Here is a 19,151-nt window from a genome sequence, read left to right on the forward strand (position 1 = left end):
TTCCCTTATTTGTTTGCTTTCCTGTTTTTGTTTTAAATTATCTTTTATATCCACATTGATATTGATACATTTACATTTTTCAAGGATAACAACTGTTACAACTTTTTCTACAGTTTTCTTCTAAGATTTTTTTATATAGGGTAGCCAGTCTTTCCTTTTGTCATATACAATGTCTGTGTGTACCTATCTGAAAACCAAATTGAGGAGTACAAAACACATTTGAGTCAGTTTGTTAAGTGAAATCAGTTTAGAAAAATACATATCACGCCAGTTAAACTGAAGATATTCTTGTGCTAAATATACTGCTTTAAAAAAAAATAAATTCCTTGACATTTCATTACTTAGGCTCGTGGAAACAAATGCACAACAAGAAATATTAGGTAAAGAAATAGAGCTTCCTCTTTCTAAAATGTTGTTATACTTTTTTTATTATATAGCTTGCCTTTGAAAGCAATTAAGTATTACTAATATTTCCAAAACAGATGTACTCCAGGCCTGTTCCAACAGAAACCCTTCTAATGATTTCCATAGCACGACTTCACTTCTAAAAAATAAAATAAAAATAAAAAAAAAGGAAGGAAGGCAATTTCAAAAAATTACCTTTCCTCTTTTCACACAAAGCACAAAGCTTACCAGTGAAATTTCCACCTATTACATATGGAATGACACCACCTGGCCATATCCTTTCTGTTCGTGATGTAGCAGCTCTGGGAAATCGATTTTTCTCATTTTTCCCTGAGAATTTTATGGTAGCTCTTCCTTTAGATGTATTATTTTGCTCAAAACCTGCAATGATAATTAAAACAGTGAATGAGATCACACACACACATGAAAAAAGAGAGAAATTTTTTTCTAGCAGGTCAAACTCAGATTTCTTTATGCCCTTTCAAAGTAGGACATTGCTGTTATGTGACACTATCATCACAAAGTTTTCTAAGACATGAAGTCTGAATCTTCATTTTTTTGAATATAACTAGGGTAACAATCTTGCACATATGTTTATCAACTGGAATGCGCATTGCGTAAGTGCCTTTAAATTTCCTCATTTAATAAAATATTTAAGAAATCACACTCCCTGTGGTTTTGGTGCTGTTTTTTTGCATTTATTTTTTTTCTGGCTTTTGTTTTGGTCTGGGTTTCTTTTAAATAAACAAGGATTTTTCCAGCAAACAATGACAGCCTTTTGACAGACTCAAACTAATCAAGACATTCACTACCCCTTTCACTTTTATTGTATGATCTGGAAAAAGCAAGTACATGACCATCTGTAAAGCATGGACAGTAATAAATCATACACTGTTCATAAACTAACATTTGGAGACCCATGGGTAGGTTTTACTCATGGCTGGAATTTCTTTACAAGAGAAAAAAGTGTCTACCATTTTCAGGGATACTACCACCATTCATCCCATTACAGGCGAATCTTTCTAAATCAGCTGAAACCTACTGTGAGAACAGAAAAGGATAAGGATAGTTAGACAAGGACTTGGACAGATCAGGTGCTTCTTCTGAACAGTTTACAAGTTAGTTTGCAGATCTGGGTGGTCGAGCAAAATGGATCCCTTGAAAGGTGATTAGCAAGTCCTACTCAGTGTAGTTGAAGCCTTATGTCTTATTCCTGTAGTGGAAGACCACATTTTCCCTCTGTGAGAATCCCCTGTGGTACCAGCTGCACTGAAGTGTTAATGACTGTGTCAGAATCAGGGAGGATTCCAGGGCAGAGTCATGGTAAGGAATGTTGGCATAGCCCCAAGGCTGAGAGAGCAGCAATAGGAAGAGAAGAAGAGGCTACAGTGTGAGGCAGGGAGGAAGCTCTGATATGTGCGACCAAAACCCTGCTTTTGTGACAACCAACATGTAACTTGAATTATACCAAGAATTCTAGTGTGTAAATGAGAATTACACAACAAATTGCACACAAAGTGTCTGCAACATAGGCAGACTCTTTACAGAAAAACTATTTTTACACTTAGTATGCAGTCATTACTGAACCACATCACATGTTTATTTAGACATTTTACCATTACAAATTCTTTTTATTGGTGCTCTGCTCTTTAGAGGTCTAAGCAAGAAATTTATTCCAAATTGCACCCAAAAGATGACTAGAATTTATGCAATACTAAAATTTTAATTTTCCATTAAAGAATGAAGGTTTTATATCATAGCACCTCCACAAAGACAGTTACTGTGCTCTGATTAACACAATGTGGTGCAATTACAATGGACTTTCACACACTTTCCTTTTTGAAGTGACATTAAAGTGATGTCTTCTTGCATCAAATATAGAGTGTAAACTCAGCCAGAATTAGGGGGATTCCACTTCTATATGCTGCTCAATTATGCTACATTCAAACTGACAAGGGTATGATTAATATAAAAATATGTCTGTTGTGCATAACACATAACAAATGCTTCAAACACAGTATGAATCATCAGAATGCCCCACCTGGATCCAGAAAAAAGTAAGAAACAAACAAAATTAGCAGCTTTGCAGAATAGTCTACTTGCAGTGAAAAGACACTGTATTGACATTAGTTAAGCCAAAAACTGTGAGCACAGCCATAAAACAAAGTTAAGCAGTTTTTAATATGACATTAAATATGTGGTTTAGCTTTCTGATTTCATGCTGGAAGAAGAACTCTAAGAAAATGGAAAAGAAAATAGAACAAAGAGCTAATCTCTTCATTACTATTCTTGCACTAATAATTTTATAATTTGCTTATGCCAATACAGAAAGACTTTAAAGTGTTAAAGCACTATCATCATTAATGTTCATGATACACTATCACATCAGGCAACTTGCTAATTTAAACAGTGAAAATACCAGAGCCAAATCTTCTTATCCTCTCTATAAGCTGATAGAGGGCACTGCGTTTTTTTGACATTCCATGCTCTCCAAAGCCACCTTTAAAAAGAAAAAAAAAAAAAAGAAAAGAATTTTCAGAAGTTAAAAATGTGGAATTTTACACATACAGCAACTATATTAGCCTAGAGAGGCATCCTAAAGGAAGCTTCATAATCTTCAATAATTTTCATAAAAACATTTCAAGTATTCTTGACAATTCAATAAAAACACATGATTAGCTGAAAATTTTTCTAATATGCATTCCATGAATGTAAGCCAACACGTCTTTGTTATTCAGGCAAGTCATGACAATTACATCATCTAATTATTATTTGGAGCTTTTTTCTTCCTGGTGACCTTGACATCCTCAGAGCCATATTGATTGACAGCTAAAAGGGTTACTCTCAAAGAAATTTCCTGAATGCATGCCACAGTCTTCTCATTTCAAGGGAGAGGAAGGAGAAAAAGCAAACAGCCAAAGTTTCATCAGAAAACAAACAAACAAACCAACCCAGCAAAACTGATGCAAACTTAATATGGTTAATTTTGCCGTGAAATATTTGTTTATCTTCGCTAGCATGGAAATGGATGTCAATGCATTTTTAAGCTTTTGAAACATCTCACACTGGTGTATATTGCAGTAAGACCTGGCAGGTATATATATATGTCTGTGTGATTACAGCAGTCAATGAAAATCTAATCTAGGAAGTAGTTTATTTTAACATTTACCATGCCATTTACAGAAAAAAAACACATTTCTGCATTTACTGGATACACCCTGCTACATACTCCCTTCACAAATAAAACTTTTGTGGCTACAAGTGGCTTTTCAAACGCCAGTAAACCAGAAACAAGAACACTGACTACATTAGTTAAATTAAATAATTCAGAATTGCTCAAAGTTTTGTGATTTTACAGGTTTGCAATAGGCTGTATTTTACAAGTCACTATTTGTTATAGGACAAGAAGTTTCTAAACTACTTTTACAGCTGAAAAAGTAAAAAGATAGAAAGAAACAGACCATTAATACCTCCAACCACCACTCAAAAGGCCTTTCACAACTTTCCATAAAAACTTTTAATACCTATGTGGAAAATATATTTATTAAATAGCAACTTAAATTCATATTACAGATGAGAAAATTCCATATAAGGCAAGTGTGTGTGGCTGCTCATTGAATAACAATGTGCCTAATTATTTGGATTACACTGTCACATAGCTGCTGGCTCCCTTGAGAAAAATTTTCCAAATTTTTAAAAACATTTTAAATAGATGAGGTAATAGATCAACACATTCCTTTCCAATAAGTTATATGGTAAGTATAATATAAAGTGCAGAGGATATAACATTGATCATCATTAATTTGTCTCTCATGCTAACATCCATCTTATAAAAAAAGGTTTACAGCTAACCATTCCAAATAAATACTAAAAAATCATTAAAAGCATCAACTGTCAAACATAATAGAAAACCCCTAAAGAATCCATTAGTAACTTAAAGAAAGTATTATGCTGTATTTTTAGGGAAAAAAAAAACAACCTCAAACCACTCATTTCTGTCTTATTGCAGCCTGTGTATTTCATTTACTGAAAAACCAAAGAAAAAGTCTCTCACCCTCTTCTCTAACTAAGCTGTCTTAAATGCTACCTTGCCAAACCACATTGACTAAAAAAGTTTTAATTCCTATTCGCTGCATCTTCTCATAATTCAGGCTGGATAAGGAGGATACTTTTCACAGCTCTGACTTATAAAAATATACACATAAATGTTATCAGCTTTATTGTTGTTTCTGTTTACAGTGATTATGCATTTTGCTTGGAGAAAATGAAATATAAAAGGACAGAGCCATACTCCAAGAAGCTCACAGATTATCTGACCCTGCAAATCCAGGCAGATAATCCTCACAAAAAGGAGCAGTCACATAATGTGAATCAGAGCCTGTGAGCCTCAGGATTTTAATTAGAGTTGCAAAAACAACTGTGATTCCACCACTTCATCCTGATGGTTTACAACCAAGTGTCTAATCCTTCTACCTGATGTCACCTTTAGTCTGTGAAAATCAACCACAAAGTGTTCAGAAATCAAGCTTACAATTCATTGTCATTGTTATCTGTAACCAAGATTAAAATTTTGTTTTCTAGATTAGATATCTAACAATCCTTTTATTCCTTTTCCAGTTGCAGCCTAATATTAATGAGCTAGTTGGAAATTTGCTCTTTTGGAATTAAGGGGAGAAAAGCACCCAATGTCAAGTTTACACATCAAGAATGTTGTAAATTCAGAAAAATAAATTACATATGTGAAGTGTAAATTTGACTTCTCCAATGCTCTTTTTGGAAAGATCAAGAATGTTGAGAGTTCACTGAGAGCAGTGATGAAGTCACTAACTTAAGAGAGGTTGTTCTCTAAGGCTTAGTCCCACTGATCATCATAATTGCATTGACTCTTGTTGTGCAATAAAGTTAGAAAAAACTGATCCAAATACATTAGCAATACCTGACAGGGTGATTCAATATCCTGAATAGGATACCATCCACAAGAAAAGGTAATGTGCATATCACAAAACACATAAGAAAGTAAAAACTAAGTAATAGAATATTAAATATTATTTTAAATCTGCTTAGAAATGTATATTTTTGTGTGGCAATTTAAAAAAAAAAGTAGTAACTTTGCAGTAAAAAAGTAGAAAAGGAAGAAGAAACTGGAGTCAGCAAGCCAAAGAAATCACTTGGCTGCATCCACTTTAAAGGGAAATGACCAATGTTGTTCTACATTTTTTTCAACAAAACTAGCACCTGAGGCATCTTCAAAGGCAATTAAAACTGTTTGTTTGGAGGAGTGGAGAAGAGAGGACTAACTCTATTAACATTTTAAAATCCAGTCCAGATCTAGAAGTGATCAAAAATTTTTCCTGTTTCGGTTAAACAAGTGAATGTAAAAGGATCCACTTTATTTAAAAATAAATTTTCAAGTTGTCATGATAACACTCTAATCACAGCATCTACCTAGAATGAGTACAAATATTTTTAAATATATCAATATTGAAAGCTTTAATTCAAAATTGCTTCTTTGGTCCAAAAATTTTTTTCCACATATCAGGAATAAATTAAGGTAGCTCTGTTCAGGCACACATAAATCGTGCTTAACAGAAAACAAATTTCAATAATAAATGTTTACATTTTCTAATAGCATTTTTTCCAGACTTTTCCTCAATAAGCTGGCTTTTTTTGTATCATAACCTGAAAGTTTACAAGTTTTCAGTTACCAATTTGCAAATCACAGCCTGAAAACAAATATTTTTAGTCATTAGACAGACATCCATTTAGGCATGGATTATGTTTTCTCTCTTACAAACAGACATATTTACACATAAAATCTCTTTATATATCTGACTATCCAGCTGCCTCTGTTAATCAGATTGCAGCTCCTGGTGCTAATGCATTGTGTGTTAACAATAGCACAGAAATGTGTATTAAAATGTTTTTTAGACTAGGCAAATCTAGCAAGGATGACACATTCTAGCATTTCTTCTAGGTCTGGGTACAGAACTGGATGAAACAGTCAAAAAAGCAAAAGGAGAGGTTGCAATGCCAGACTTCCAATTCTGCCTCCAGGATACCACACGTGTTCTCCATAGTGTGTTTGGGCTCTGCTACCAGGAACTTTCTGTGATGAAATCAAAGCTTTGTACAATTTCCTTTCCCACATGACCACCTGCAGAGTAGACTCTACATTTCCTACCAGTTTCTGCTCCTCAGTTCAACAAGATATTTTTAAACAGAGATGCTGGAATGAAATTAAATATTTTGCTTCTCTTTTCCCTAAAGTGAATCTATAGTCTTTGTTTAATAACTTCTCTAAGTGTAAACTAATGTTATCCAAGACATTATACTGACTTCCCACATTTAAAATACAGACTGCATTCTAGGCAGAATTGACTAACAGGACAAATAAATTAAAACAAGGTTGAAATAGCATACCTGTATTATGGCCAAGTCTTTCATTGGAGTGCTGCGTAAGGTCAATCGTCCTGTCAATTTGAAACATTTTTAAGTCTTCATCATCTAAGGCAATATCTCCCCAAAAGACAGCTTTAAATAAAAAAGAGCTCAATTTAATTAAAGAATTATTTGGACAATAAAGCCAATCTGAAGAATAAAATGCCATGTTTACAACCTTCGGGAAAGTATACAACAAAGATAAATAGATAGATAGATATATAGATATATAGATATATATCTATCTCACACATCTTTTCCTAACTGATCTAAATTTGTATATGAAGGAAAAAAGAAAACTACTTAGTAAAAGACAACTTATTCCAAAAGCTTAGTCTATTTTGTTTCTTTGTACATTACCTAAATGCAATAACATAAATGTGATGTCATTCTATTATTATTTTTCTAGCATGTAGTTTTCTCTATGTAAATACAACAAAGCATAAAAGACACTGAACATTTGAAGTATGAATTAAAATATATGCATTTCATTTACATTTCCTAACATCTTACTGAAAATAGTAATTATTTGAAGGAATTTTTATTATGTTTCAGTTGCTTTCTATATTGCATTATGTTTTGCTCAGATGATTAAGTGCATCTGTTTTCTGTTAAACGGAGAAAAGAAAAACACTTTATGTTTTATTTTCCTCTCAGTTCATTTGCATGTTTTCCTTTTATAGTTAATCTCACCATTAGGAAGCCTTCAAATTCTTTACTTTTCAAAGCTCCAATCTTTTTTAACCTTCCTTTGGTCTTTCTCCTTCTCTCTTTTAATTTTCTTTTGCTCTATTTTCTTTCAGGTTTTTTCTTTTCTACTTTTTCATCTTCCCCAAGATATCTCTACAGCTCAGTGGACCATGATACAATCCCACTTCCAAGAACTTGGGATCTATAACCTCAAACTTTCATCTCAGCCTATTTTGCTGAGATTTTAACCTGAGATTTCCCTGCCAATTCTAACTTAGCATTAAAGCTGAACTCAACAGCTATATTCTCAATTGCTGTGAATGAAGTCAACAGAGCATGCACCAATTAACAGGAGCCAGAAGTGGTTGTTCATCATCTTTTTCCAAATTCCTCCTTTTCCTGCTCTCTGTGTCAATAGCTCTATTTTCTGTTTCCTCAGCATCAGAAAACTGGATTCAATCTCTGTCATCCTCAAATCCTTCCCTTTTTTCCAGGGAGACATCACTAACTGCTTGGTTGTTTCTACACAGCTCAACAGCAAACTGCTTTCTTCACTTCCACCCAAATAAATCCTAGTCCAAAGTCCAGCTGTTACCAAATCAATCTCTCCAGTCTTCCTCCATTCAAACTAATCATAAATATTATTGTTATTTATAAAACAGAAGAAAGTTGTAAAAGGAAGAAACTATTAACATTTCTATCTCTAGAGACATAGTGTGCCCCAGCAGAGGTCACACAGATTGCCCACACCAAACTCGATGAAGTGCTGAGGCTTAGTAGCAAGGCCATTTTTCTTTCCTGGTGATATTGGGAGTTAATGAAAGGAAGATACCAAATTAACAATGGATGATGCAAAAGATAGCCCACTGACAGAAATGCATTAGCAGAAATCACTTTGGTTTCTGTGTGTAATACTGATGTGTAAATAGGAAAACTCAAGGCAAATCAAACTTCCTACTAATAATAAAGTAGAAAAAAACTTGGTAAATATCTGCCCTAGTCCTGGTGATGCATCTTTATCACTTTTACCACTTCACTGTGGTAATATTCACTTAAAAATGAAAATACAAATAGAAACACTAATCTGTGTGAATTGTCTGACATAGAAGTACCAATTTTGTGTGTACATATGTAAAATACACTTTAGTGTTCAGGCAGTGTGTAGTTGTTACCTTAGAAAGGGAAAAAAAAAGGTATTTTTGCTGAACATCTGTAGCATTAGCTAGTTCTGGATTAGCAACCAAGGACAAGGTTGAGTTTACCAATAATATAACCACAATAATATAATAAATGCTGATAAATGTGTCACATAACCGTTAGCAACTATGTGAACAGAAGCAGCCACATTCTCTGACATCCTAAAGAAATATGACTAAGCACTAACATCAGAAATAGATAAGATTATTTGATTAAAATATAATGGAAAATTTGGAACTTTCTTCAGGCCACTGTTTTTTTTTTACTCAAGGCAATTCTGTTTTGCAGAAGGCAATAACCATGCCAAAACACAGAAACCTTGACAAAACTATCTCATTCAACTTTAGCAACAATCTAGTAAGTGTCACTTTATTTCTACTGAACTAAACCTCTGATCTTCTGAAATAATCTAACTTTACCTAGCAAAAGAAACAACAGTTAACTGGATGTTCTCTAATTTCAATGTAGTCCAAGCAATCAGCAACTGAGACAAAAAGCAGGCTGACAACTCTTTTTTAAAATTACACCTTTTTTCCAATGAAAGGTCTGCACTGAATATTAATTCTGCTTTTCAAAGCCTAAAGCACAATCACAACAGAATTAACAAAAAAAAAAATATTAAAAATTATCTCCCATAACTACTAAAAGCATCCTTTAATTTTTTAGATGCCAGTTTAAGTGTCAAAATATTTTGTAACAGCAGAAGACCATAGTATTATCTCCTGCCTTAAAATTTTTATGGCCTGAAACTATCTGAAGAAGTCACTTCATCATGTCACAAACCAATGTTAATGTTACAGAAAGCAAGCAGAGGATTGTTTGGGTATGCAAGGCATGATATTAAAGGCTTTGCTGAGAGCATGTTAGGATTAAGAGCTTTAGTAACTCCCTCTAAGGAACTTCTGACAGACTTGATCAGTTCAGCTGTTCACTCATTTTTCACACACATTCAATTCATATTTTTCATCTGCAAAATTAACAAGAATCTGATAGTCAATTGACTAGGCAAGAAAACAAAACTGAAACAAATGCATAGAAAACTTTTGAAGTGATCCAAACAGAATTTAATGTATCTCTACTTATTTAAGGTTGTGTCATATTATCTCTTATCCTACCTATTTATTCAGCGATCACAAAAACAGATGTCTTTTTTGTTTAATTTGAAAATGCAATATTGACAATAAACTTAAGAAATACCTGTTGAGAATCTGAGACTGTATTAATTGCAGAGGAAAACATTTCAAATAGCTTTTATTTTATAAAGGTTCTTAAGAAAAAAGAAAATGGACTGTTTTCTTCAATACTTGATAAAAACAATACCCTGTCATACCAGATTTCATGCCAATTAGGTTTTACTTCTTTTCTACGTTTATATGTTTTTTATGGCTACAACATGATGCACTTATGCAAATTCAACCAGAGAAAACACATGCATCTATTTCAGAAAGGTGGACAAGACCTGGTTATGCACTAAAGGCATGTTTTCCTGTAACAGTGGTGAAGGATTTTTATGGAGCAGTGAAAATGGAAAAGACACTTAACCAGCAGATGCAGATCTGCTTTCACACAACTCAAAAGCTCTCAGTTAAACAGCACCTTCAAAAAGGTATTATTTTATTTAAAAAGACAAAACACTGCCACGTAAAGCAGCTAAATTTGCAACCTGTAACCTATCAGTTCACAAGCATGAAAACAAACAGGAAAATAAGTAGGTTGTAAAATTTATTTCCCATCCAGAGAATCACACCTTAATATTGCCACACAAACCATATCAATAGAAAGGAAAATTAAGATTATCTATAAACTACAGGAATTGCAGCTGTGTTCTACTACTTGTATCAGGATCTGTTTTTTCATGATAAATAATTAGTATACATATGCAAACTTCTCTGTGCTAGTCTACTGTCTCCCAAAAAGACCATCACCACAAAAATACACAGTATTCCAAAGGAATGAAATATGCTATTAAGGACAGGAAAGAAACATAAATAAATGTATATACAAATTTTCAAAAAAGAGATTTAAACTATTTTGTGTTTATAGATATACACACATGGTATGAGTCAATGAGCATATACAGTGAGAATAAAAACGTCTTTCACAACTTTCAAAATGTCTGGAAGAAAGAAATTATTTGCTAAATACCATAGGGCTTCAATATGTAGTATGATGGCTCATTCTAGGATTTGAAATATCAATTAACATGCAAGTCTGCAAAATATAGAAAGGAGTATGTTCTTACAATTGCAATAACAAAATTATCTACTTCAAGCTTCATCACAATTTCTCCTACAATTATTTCTTTTTAAAACTAAAATCATAAGCAGACATTTTTTAATAAAATATATTCCTGCTAGCATTCATACCAATATTAGTAACAACATAAAATGCAAGTAAATTGAGATGGCTAGTGCTTGTCCCTAGAGCACAGCACCACAGCCAAAGAAAACCAACTTGACCTTGAGGTAGGTTGGGAGCACTCAGCACCCAACACCACCCAGAAACCATTCCCAGAACCTGATTTGCTCTGATGACTCCACAGGCTAGAAACATGTTCAACTGAGACCTTCTCAAACTGAGATGTAAATTGTCAACTTGCCCTGTGAGCAGAAGCAGAATTTTGACAAAGGAACTACTCCTATATTGAGAAGATACCAATAAAAGGATTAAGGCAATACTTGAAGGCATTTCAAAAGCAAAGCCTCAAATTTTGGTATGCTACTGGGAATGAAAAGCACAGAAAGTTTGTGCTTTATCCCCATTGCAGAAGCTGCCAAGAATGGACAACAAAAAATATTTATAGAAATACTAAAGAACTGCAAGGCACAAGGAAATCTGAAGAGGTCCTTTAACACCATTAAAGGTGGGATGCTCAACAAAGACCAAAGCCTGATCAGTAAATCATGCAGTAGGAGGTGCCAGAATGTGTGCTGGGCAGCTTCAGGGCAGATATTCATCTATACCCACATGTACAACACTTCTAGTTAGCAGACTCTCCTACAGCTGAGTCATGGAGCACTTCCCTGGAACAACACAGCTATGTGCACTATATTCTGTCTTGGTGAGTCACTCTATTCCATACAACCCATTCACAACCCAAATAACTGCCTCTAAATCCGAACAGAAAATGGAAAGATTAAACCTAAGTAAGTAAAGACAATTTTACCTCATTACAAAAAAAGCAACATACACTGCTGCAACCCACCTTATTCTATACTGCCATTGTCTTCAAAATATTTTAGTCTTTCTATGATTTTTAGGTGCAATACACTTTTTTTTAAAAAAAAAATTATCAAACTGAGAACAAGACAGGGCAAATAAAAAGCCAAAGATCTTGTGTACAGCTGTGAGCTTAACATTGCATGCCTTTCCCTGAATTCTATCATTGTTCATCACAAGTGCTACCTTCAGTTGTAACTGTGCAATAAATTTCCATGTTGCCATACAGAGCTCACAAAACTTTCAAGAGAAAGTTAATTTAATCAAGTGCTGAATAATTATCCAAATCTATTTGCCTTTTTATTGGACAAAATATGACACAAAAGAGAAGCTAAGTGAAACTTTTAACAGCATGAAACAGAAGACCAAGGTAGGCTACTTTCAAAGACACATGAAAAAAGAGTTAGCTATTTCATGATTTTCAGCATGCAGCATTTCCAAATCTGCACAACTTTAAGAAATTGTCATGGAAATAACAGATATATACTGAGATAACTTATATACTTGGAAAAGCTCACATGGGCATACCTGAAAAGGATGCAACACCTCTGACAGGCTGCTTCCATGTTTCCACATAAATTATATAAAATAGCAAGTTCATCAACACTCATACCGATTCTACTTTTCAAACTCGCAATCAGAAAACAATTTTCCCTAAGGAATGTATCATTTCCACTTCTATCAGAAAAAAAAAAACGATGACAGAGTACTTTAAACATCTCCAGACTGTACACCAGCTAGGAATTCATTCCTCCATACTTTTGAATGTGGCCTCCCTTGACAACAGCTCACATGGACACACAAAACTATCCAGAAATCAGCTAGCTTCTATGTGGTAGTGATGTAGCCTTAGAAGAAAAAATTGTAATGCAATTTATGCAAATCTTGACACTATTTACACATTGACAGCATTAGCTGCAACTCACCATTGTCTCACATCCATCCCTAGAAATCTTCCCAGTGTTCCCCATGCACAACATTTTGGCTTCCTTCCTTCGACCATGTCCTCACATTTATAGGAAGGATGAAGATAACATCCCTATTGGGGTACTCAGGTGCAATAGACTTGTATTAGATATCATTAAAATGAGAACAAGACAGGGCAAATAAACAGCATGCAACAGGGAACTAACTCCCTATCATAGCTCCCAAGTTACACTCCTGGAGCCCATCTGAGGTATGTAGCATTTCACTACAGCCACTCCACACTATTTTCCAGGAAATTACCACCAAACTGACCCAACTAGGACTGAAAAGTAACCAGGTAGGACCTGACTGTGTGGACACAAAAACAGCTGTAGAGCCAAAGGTAGGAGAAGAGAAATAATTGCTGGCAAGCCATCCACCCTCCCATAGAGTGAACTCATTCCAGAGAGGAGCACAGTGCAGCTGGGCTATGGGGCGAGTAACATGCAGCACTGGGGCACGCCCCGGTGTTTTCAAAGCAGGAAACACCTCTGATACAAAGCAATACTCATAAGGAAAATGGAATAACTGTGACACCCTGTATCTGAGTAGAACCTTCACTTACCAAAAGAGACACCTGTAGAGCTTGATCTCTTTGAAAGGGGGCACTAATTTGCTAAATATACTTCCTCGTGGCACAGATAAATCTCAATTTGCAGGTATCCATTTACTCTGAGCCAATTCCAATTTTTACTTTGTTCTTAATTTCAAAATAGTGATTTTTTTCAATTTCACTTTCCTTCTGCTTAGTTTTATAGTGACAATTTTCATATTTCTTTAAAATTACTAAAATTTTTTTAAAAATTTTAAAAAGCAAAGACAATTCTGACAGAAATTGCAATCTTAGGATTTTCAAAGGACAAGTTTCACTCCTAAAATTACTGCAAGGTGTTTTGAGGACAGACTCTTCAATATTGCAACAGCTACTCTGTGAAAGGTTTTGTTCTTGGTTAAGCTGCTCAACCTGGCAAGCTTCCTGACTTTCAGCAACTATTTTCCTTTTTTATGCAAGATCATCATCAACACCACATGTGCTTTGTAGCTGGTAAAATCGACTCCTCATGTAATAGGTTAACCACTGAACTGAAGGCAGAGGACACTGCTCAGCAAACAGTAAAGGTGTCTGCACACTCTTGGCAAAACAAGCAGCTACACCGGGAACTTTCTTCACCACTCAGAACTGCCTCAGGCCAGATATCGGCAAAACAAAACTACAGACAAATAATCTCAAGGAGACCAAATTACCCGACTTACTATTAATATTTCTTATTGTAATTTTCTACTATTTCAAGTTTTGAGTACACAGAAATAGAAGGTTAATAAAAAATAAATTGTAACATGAGGCTTTCCTCAGAGCAGTTATTAACCACTTTGAAAGGAAAGCCATAGCAAGAAACCAGTGACTCTTGGGAAGACCCACGAGTACCAAAAATGCAGGGTAATCACAGCTAATGTTTGTTACCACATCAAATGCTGACCTGCTTTATATGAAACCACATGCAAGAAAACCATCATTTCCTGGGCCCGTTACTCCTTCTGCCACTGAATAGCAGAGGAAGTAGAGAAAACAATTCTCCATCTTCCCAGAAAAGTGGCTCATCACCCCTAGCAGAAACCATTGCAGCCATATTAGCTGAACTTCAATTTAGTGATAGCTGACAGTGATTTCTGGCATATGAAAAGAAGGCTGACAGGTCATGTGGGTTTTTTTGCTGTCCCCAGATATCTGCAAATGCTGACTTCTTCTGCTATAGGTAACTTTATTAAGGAGGCCAGAAAAATACACCAGGGGACAAATTCAGATCTATGATATCACAACAGCCATAATGACTCCAGTTAGTCCTGTGTGACCACTACAATGCTATAATGTTCACCTTCATTTTACTTTGAAATTCTGTTATCCTGGATAGCCTTAGGGTCAAGATCTACAAAATTAATTATATTGCTAAGCTTTCTTATGATAGAAAAAAAAGAGACTCCATGAGGCAAAATTATCACTCTTAAAGTAAAACGTTTTTTCAGATATTGAAAACTCATAAACATATCAGACTGGAAAGAAAAACTTTTTTTTTTTCTGAAATTAATAAGATTTTAATTATTTCATTTACTTAGATAATGGGGAAATTGATAATTTCAAAAATAAGCCACATATAGATGAATGGAAAAAAATCCTTGTTGGAAAGAAAGTTGTCAGTCTGAGTGTGCCACCTACAAGAAACAGCTGTTAGGGCTGAGACAGACACAGCAGCTGCTACGAGGCCTCCCCAAACACAGAAGTCTCAGACTTTTTCTTTCAAACCTCAAGAAAGCAGAATATCAGCACCAAACCAAGGGAATTACAAGCTAACAGATAATGCATGGCACAAGCCAAAAGATTAGTTTAAGTAGCTAAAAAGATAGAGGTAAAATCTTTTATATGCTTTTCCAATCATCATACTTTAGAAAAGAAAAAAGGTAACCTCCAAACCATCCTGTGAGATTGAGGTATTATTGAATTGTAGGGACTTCAGAGAACAAGATTTCTTTCAAAGATGAAAAAAAAGAATTAATAAAACATTTATGAATAAATAGACTAATGCTGGTAAGGGGCAAATCAGATTTGATCTCAACTTCAATTTAACATTCCAGCCTTTCAGTAACATTAAGTTACAAAATTAAGAAAAAAATATTGTTTCTGGTAAGATGAAGGATTAAATTTATATACACTACAGGAGAATAGTAGTTCCCTGGTCTTACACCTCTGTAAGCATATTTCTCTGGGTGATTTCTTCTTCCACAAACACCAAGGCAAGTCAGATATGAATGGCTCCCCCTGAAAGAATCCTGGTACAAGGACAGCACAAGCATGGCCGAAGCCAGCTGCACAGCAGCCCTGAGGGGGAAGCAGCAGCAGCAGTCATCTGGAGAGAGGAAACAACCAAAAAAAATTTCAAAAAGGAATAGCTACTTAGATAAGCTATCTGGCTTTGGCAATACCAGTCTTCAAGAAATTCCAGAACCATAACATCTTCCCTCTAGCGTTACAGGTTGTTACCATGGAGTAGAAGTGAAGGAGCTCATTAATTAGGGAGAGAACTCCCCTAGTAATTTTGTTGTGCTACAACAATAAGAGGCCACAGCAACACTTTCTTTATAACTTGGCATCAGAACATAATAAGCATGTCACAATAATGTTACAATAAAGCAGCACTGATATATGTGGAAATCCTCCCCTTCCACTCATTCATGGGAAATGAAAAAAAAATGTAGTTCATTTTCTCACAGACAAAATCCCAAGTAGGCTAAAGTAGTACCTCAAAACCAGAAAATCCTGAATAATCATTAAATGCAACCAAAGATTTATACAGAAAGCCAAATGGTACAGAAAGGAAAGTGCATATCTAAGGGATTATCTGGCATTCTCAGGATCAAGGTTGTCATCATACCACATGTAATAAACATTGCTCCATTTGCATCATCTTATATTTAAACATGGGGCATTATTAAACTCTATATAAATAAATCCCTATTATAGGTTTCAGAAGTGATTTTCATTATCAGCTGCAGCTTCCTGTTTCCATCATTTTTGTCATGAGCTTCACTTAAGTCATTCCATCTCATATTTTAGCACATCATTCTGTGACTTGGCTCTGTGGAAAAGACAAGGAAAAAGACTAAATAGCTCTTAATGCTGCTTTTTTTTGGCAGTCATCCAGTGCTTAATACAGTGAGTTCTGGGTATTGGACCAGGGCAATTCTACATTTCTGTCTCCATATTCAGTAGTTGTCTTCTACCACATGTTTTTTGTACCAGAGTACAAATCTTAGTCAATAAAGCTAAAAAGTTGAAGCCAGATTCCTTAACTCTGTATCATCCAATTCATGTAATCATTTAAAATAGAAATGATGAGTCTCATGCATCACAAGTATTTTCCTTGCTTGTCTTTGAATACAGTTTCCTCCCTCTCCCTCCCCCTGCATTTGTAATTTAAGTGGTTGGGTTTTATTTTCCCATGGAGACTCTGCACAGCTGCTGATTATTTTTTGGACACATCAAGTAAAAGAGAAAGTGAAAAATTATCCTCAGAGTTAGTGAGGTGACAGTAAATGTACAGTGGAAAAGTATTGATGTTGTCCAATGCCTAATACTAAGTTATTAAGTAGAATTTAATACTTGGTGCATCTGATTCTTACATAGCATAATATTCTGAGCCATTTTAGCCATAAAAATACTTGAGACAGAACTTATTCCATCAGTGTAATATTTTGCCTCTTGATGGATACAATGAAACCTCATTTCATCTTTGCACTTATTTGCTTGCTCTTGAAAAGCACTATTCAGCATAACTGCTAAAAGCTTTTTTAAATCCTTGTTTCTCACCAGTAAAGAGTTTTAGCCTTTTGCAAGCACTCTGCTGCAAGCCAGCAGAATCTCCTCCCCGTTCTGAAGAGAATTATGGAGCCAAGTCCACACTTACTCATTTCCCAGTTTTTGGCATGGTGGTAATTCAAGCGTCATCCACAGAGCTTAAGTGGGGGAGGTAGGGGAGAGGACAATAAAAAAACCACACAACTTCAGCTTTCTCCTGTCCCTCTCACTTCTTTGCAAGACTCTATTTATCCCCAAACCTGTGAGGCTGCAACCACTATTGCCAACCCCAAGGCTGCCACAAATTTATTAGGTTAAATTGTGCATATTTACAGTAGGATTTACCTAAGGACTTACAGTTTGCTACTTGTTTGCAGCTGATTATCAGGCTGATGCATCACAAGGGAAATAAGATAAAATCAGTCCCATGGTGAGAAACACCTGAGTCCCATGAATTTAAATATAGACCGTTCTGTGGTGTAAAATGTGAACTTATGTGAAGAATTTCACAAATCTCGAAAGAAAGCAAACAGTTATACTTTGGTTAGGCTTTCTATTGCCATAAAGTCAGTCTCATGCTGATCCTCATTTTACAGGGCATTTTAGCTTGCATGTCAAACTGAAACACCAAAGGGACAGTTCAAATAACAGATCCCAACTTGTTCTCCATGTCAATTATTCTTCTCTTCTTGCCTTCATTAAGCCACTGCAGCTCCTTCTGTACTGCTCACCACCAGATTTCACATGCTCCTTTCTAATAGCAGCCCATATGTTAGCAGCAACAGCGTACCAGGGTCCATTTGCCATCCCACACGCAGACACCGCTTCTCCCTTTTCAACTACAACAGCCTTAATTGCAGCTGCTGTTTGCACGAATACAGAGAAGACAGACACCAAGTATTAATTTTTTTTAATGGATTTGTTTCTTAATTAATGAAGATGTTTCTGCCTAAATTAGTCTCAGAGTGTTTTCAGATGTCTTTCAGTACAATTCAGCAGCTGAAACAAAGTACGTGAGCCAAACATGATGTTTCTAGCCAGCTCACCCTGGGCTAGCATGGTCTGCTGGCTATGAGGGCTGTGTCTTTTGACAGCAACACAGTGGTGACCTTAAATAACCTCTTAATATATCCCTGGAAATAGGAATTACACAAGATGCTGAAAATACTAAGCTTCTTTCAAGCTCAGAGAAAGTACAAATATTTAATATAGCTAACATTCAGAGAAAATATGCCAAATTAAATATTAACCTTTTCAGAGGATTGCTGTTTAGCCTATGGCATTAAGGGTCTAATATCTCAAATTTTCTTGGCTATTAACATTTCAGAAATGGAGAATTGGAGTAGGTTCTTTAACTCACAGATGATCTTCTTTCTTTATGCTTTCAAAGCAAACAATTCAAAAATAAACATCAATATGCAGAAAACCAAGGAAAAGCACTTAACCAAGTAAAGAGCAGTCAGAAAATATGCTACTATATCACCTACCCCTAAAAAGTAGACCATTTATATTATTACTGTGTTTAAGAATCATTTTCATTTAACTCTTGGACATGGCGCTGGAGAAAAATCCTATATTATCAAGAGGCATACTCCTGTAAATATTTGAGAGACCTGTGCTCCACACGTGGGAGGGGAAAAAAAAGCCAGGCATACAAAACATACACTTTCTTCTACCCATTATCTCTCCTCATGAATTTTTGTCTGTAAATCATAATCCTCAATGTCCACGTTTCTCACGTACAAATTGTGTCAGTACACATACTTGTTTTAAGTGCTTCCTCAAGTTAATACAAGAGGAACTGAAAATAGAATTCCTAATAAAGAACAAAACAGAAGGATTTGCTGAGCCAGTGCTCTAAAGCAGAGCTCTTTAAGGCACTGTCTTT

The 19,151-nt window shown here is 35.1% G+C and overlaps 1 protein-coding gene across 22 annotated transcripts in view; it reads right to left on the reverse strand.

Moving 5' to 3' along the window:
• Positions 1 to 19,151, reverse strand: part of TLL1 (tolloid like 1) — a 126,368-nt gene that overhangs the window by 63,566 nt on the left and 43,651 nt on the right. For 7 of the 22 annotated variants that reach the window (XM_086891088.1, XM_086891092.1, XM_086891093.1 and 4 more), the window contains 3 exons: positions 6,826 to 6,936; positions 2,825 to 2,905; positions 634 to 786 (listed from right to left, as the gene is read on the reverse strand). In XM_086891088.1, coding sequence (XP_086747214.1) covers positions 634 to 786; positions 2,825 to 2,905; positions 6,826 to 6,936 — 345 coding nt within the window. The remainder of the gene's footprint in view (positions 1 to 633; positions 787 to 2,824; positions 2,906 to 6,825; positions 6,937 to 19,151) is intronic. The other 15 variants (XM_086891102.1, XM_086891101.1, XM_086891096.1 and 12 more) reach the window with 4 other exon arrangements.

The sequence above is a fragment of the Cyanistes caeruleus genome, chromosome 5, assembly GCF_971803275.1.
Source record: "Cyanistes caeruleus chromosome 5, bCyaCae1.hap1.1, whole genome shotgun sequence".
In the NCBI taxonomy this organism is placed as follows: Eukaryota; Metazoa; Chordata; class Aves; order Passeriformes; family Paridae; genus Cyanistes; species Cyanistes caeruleus.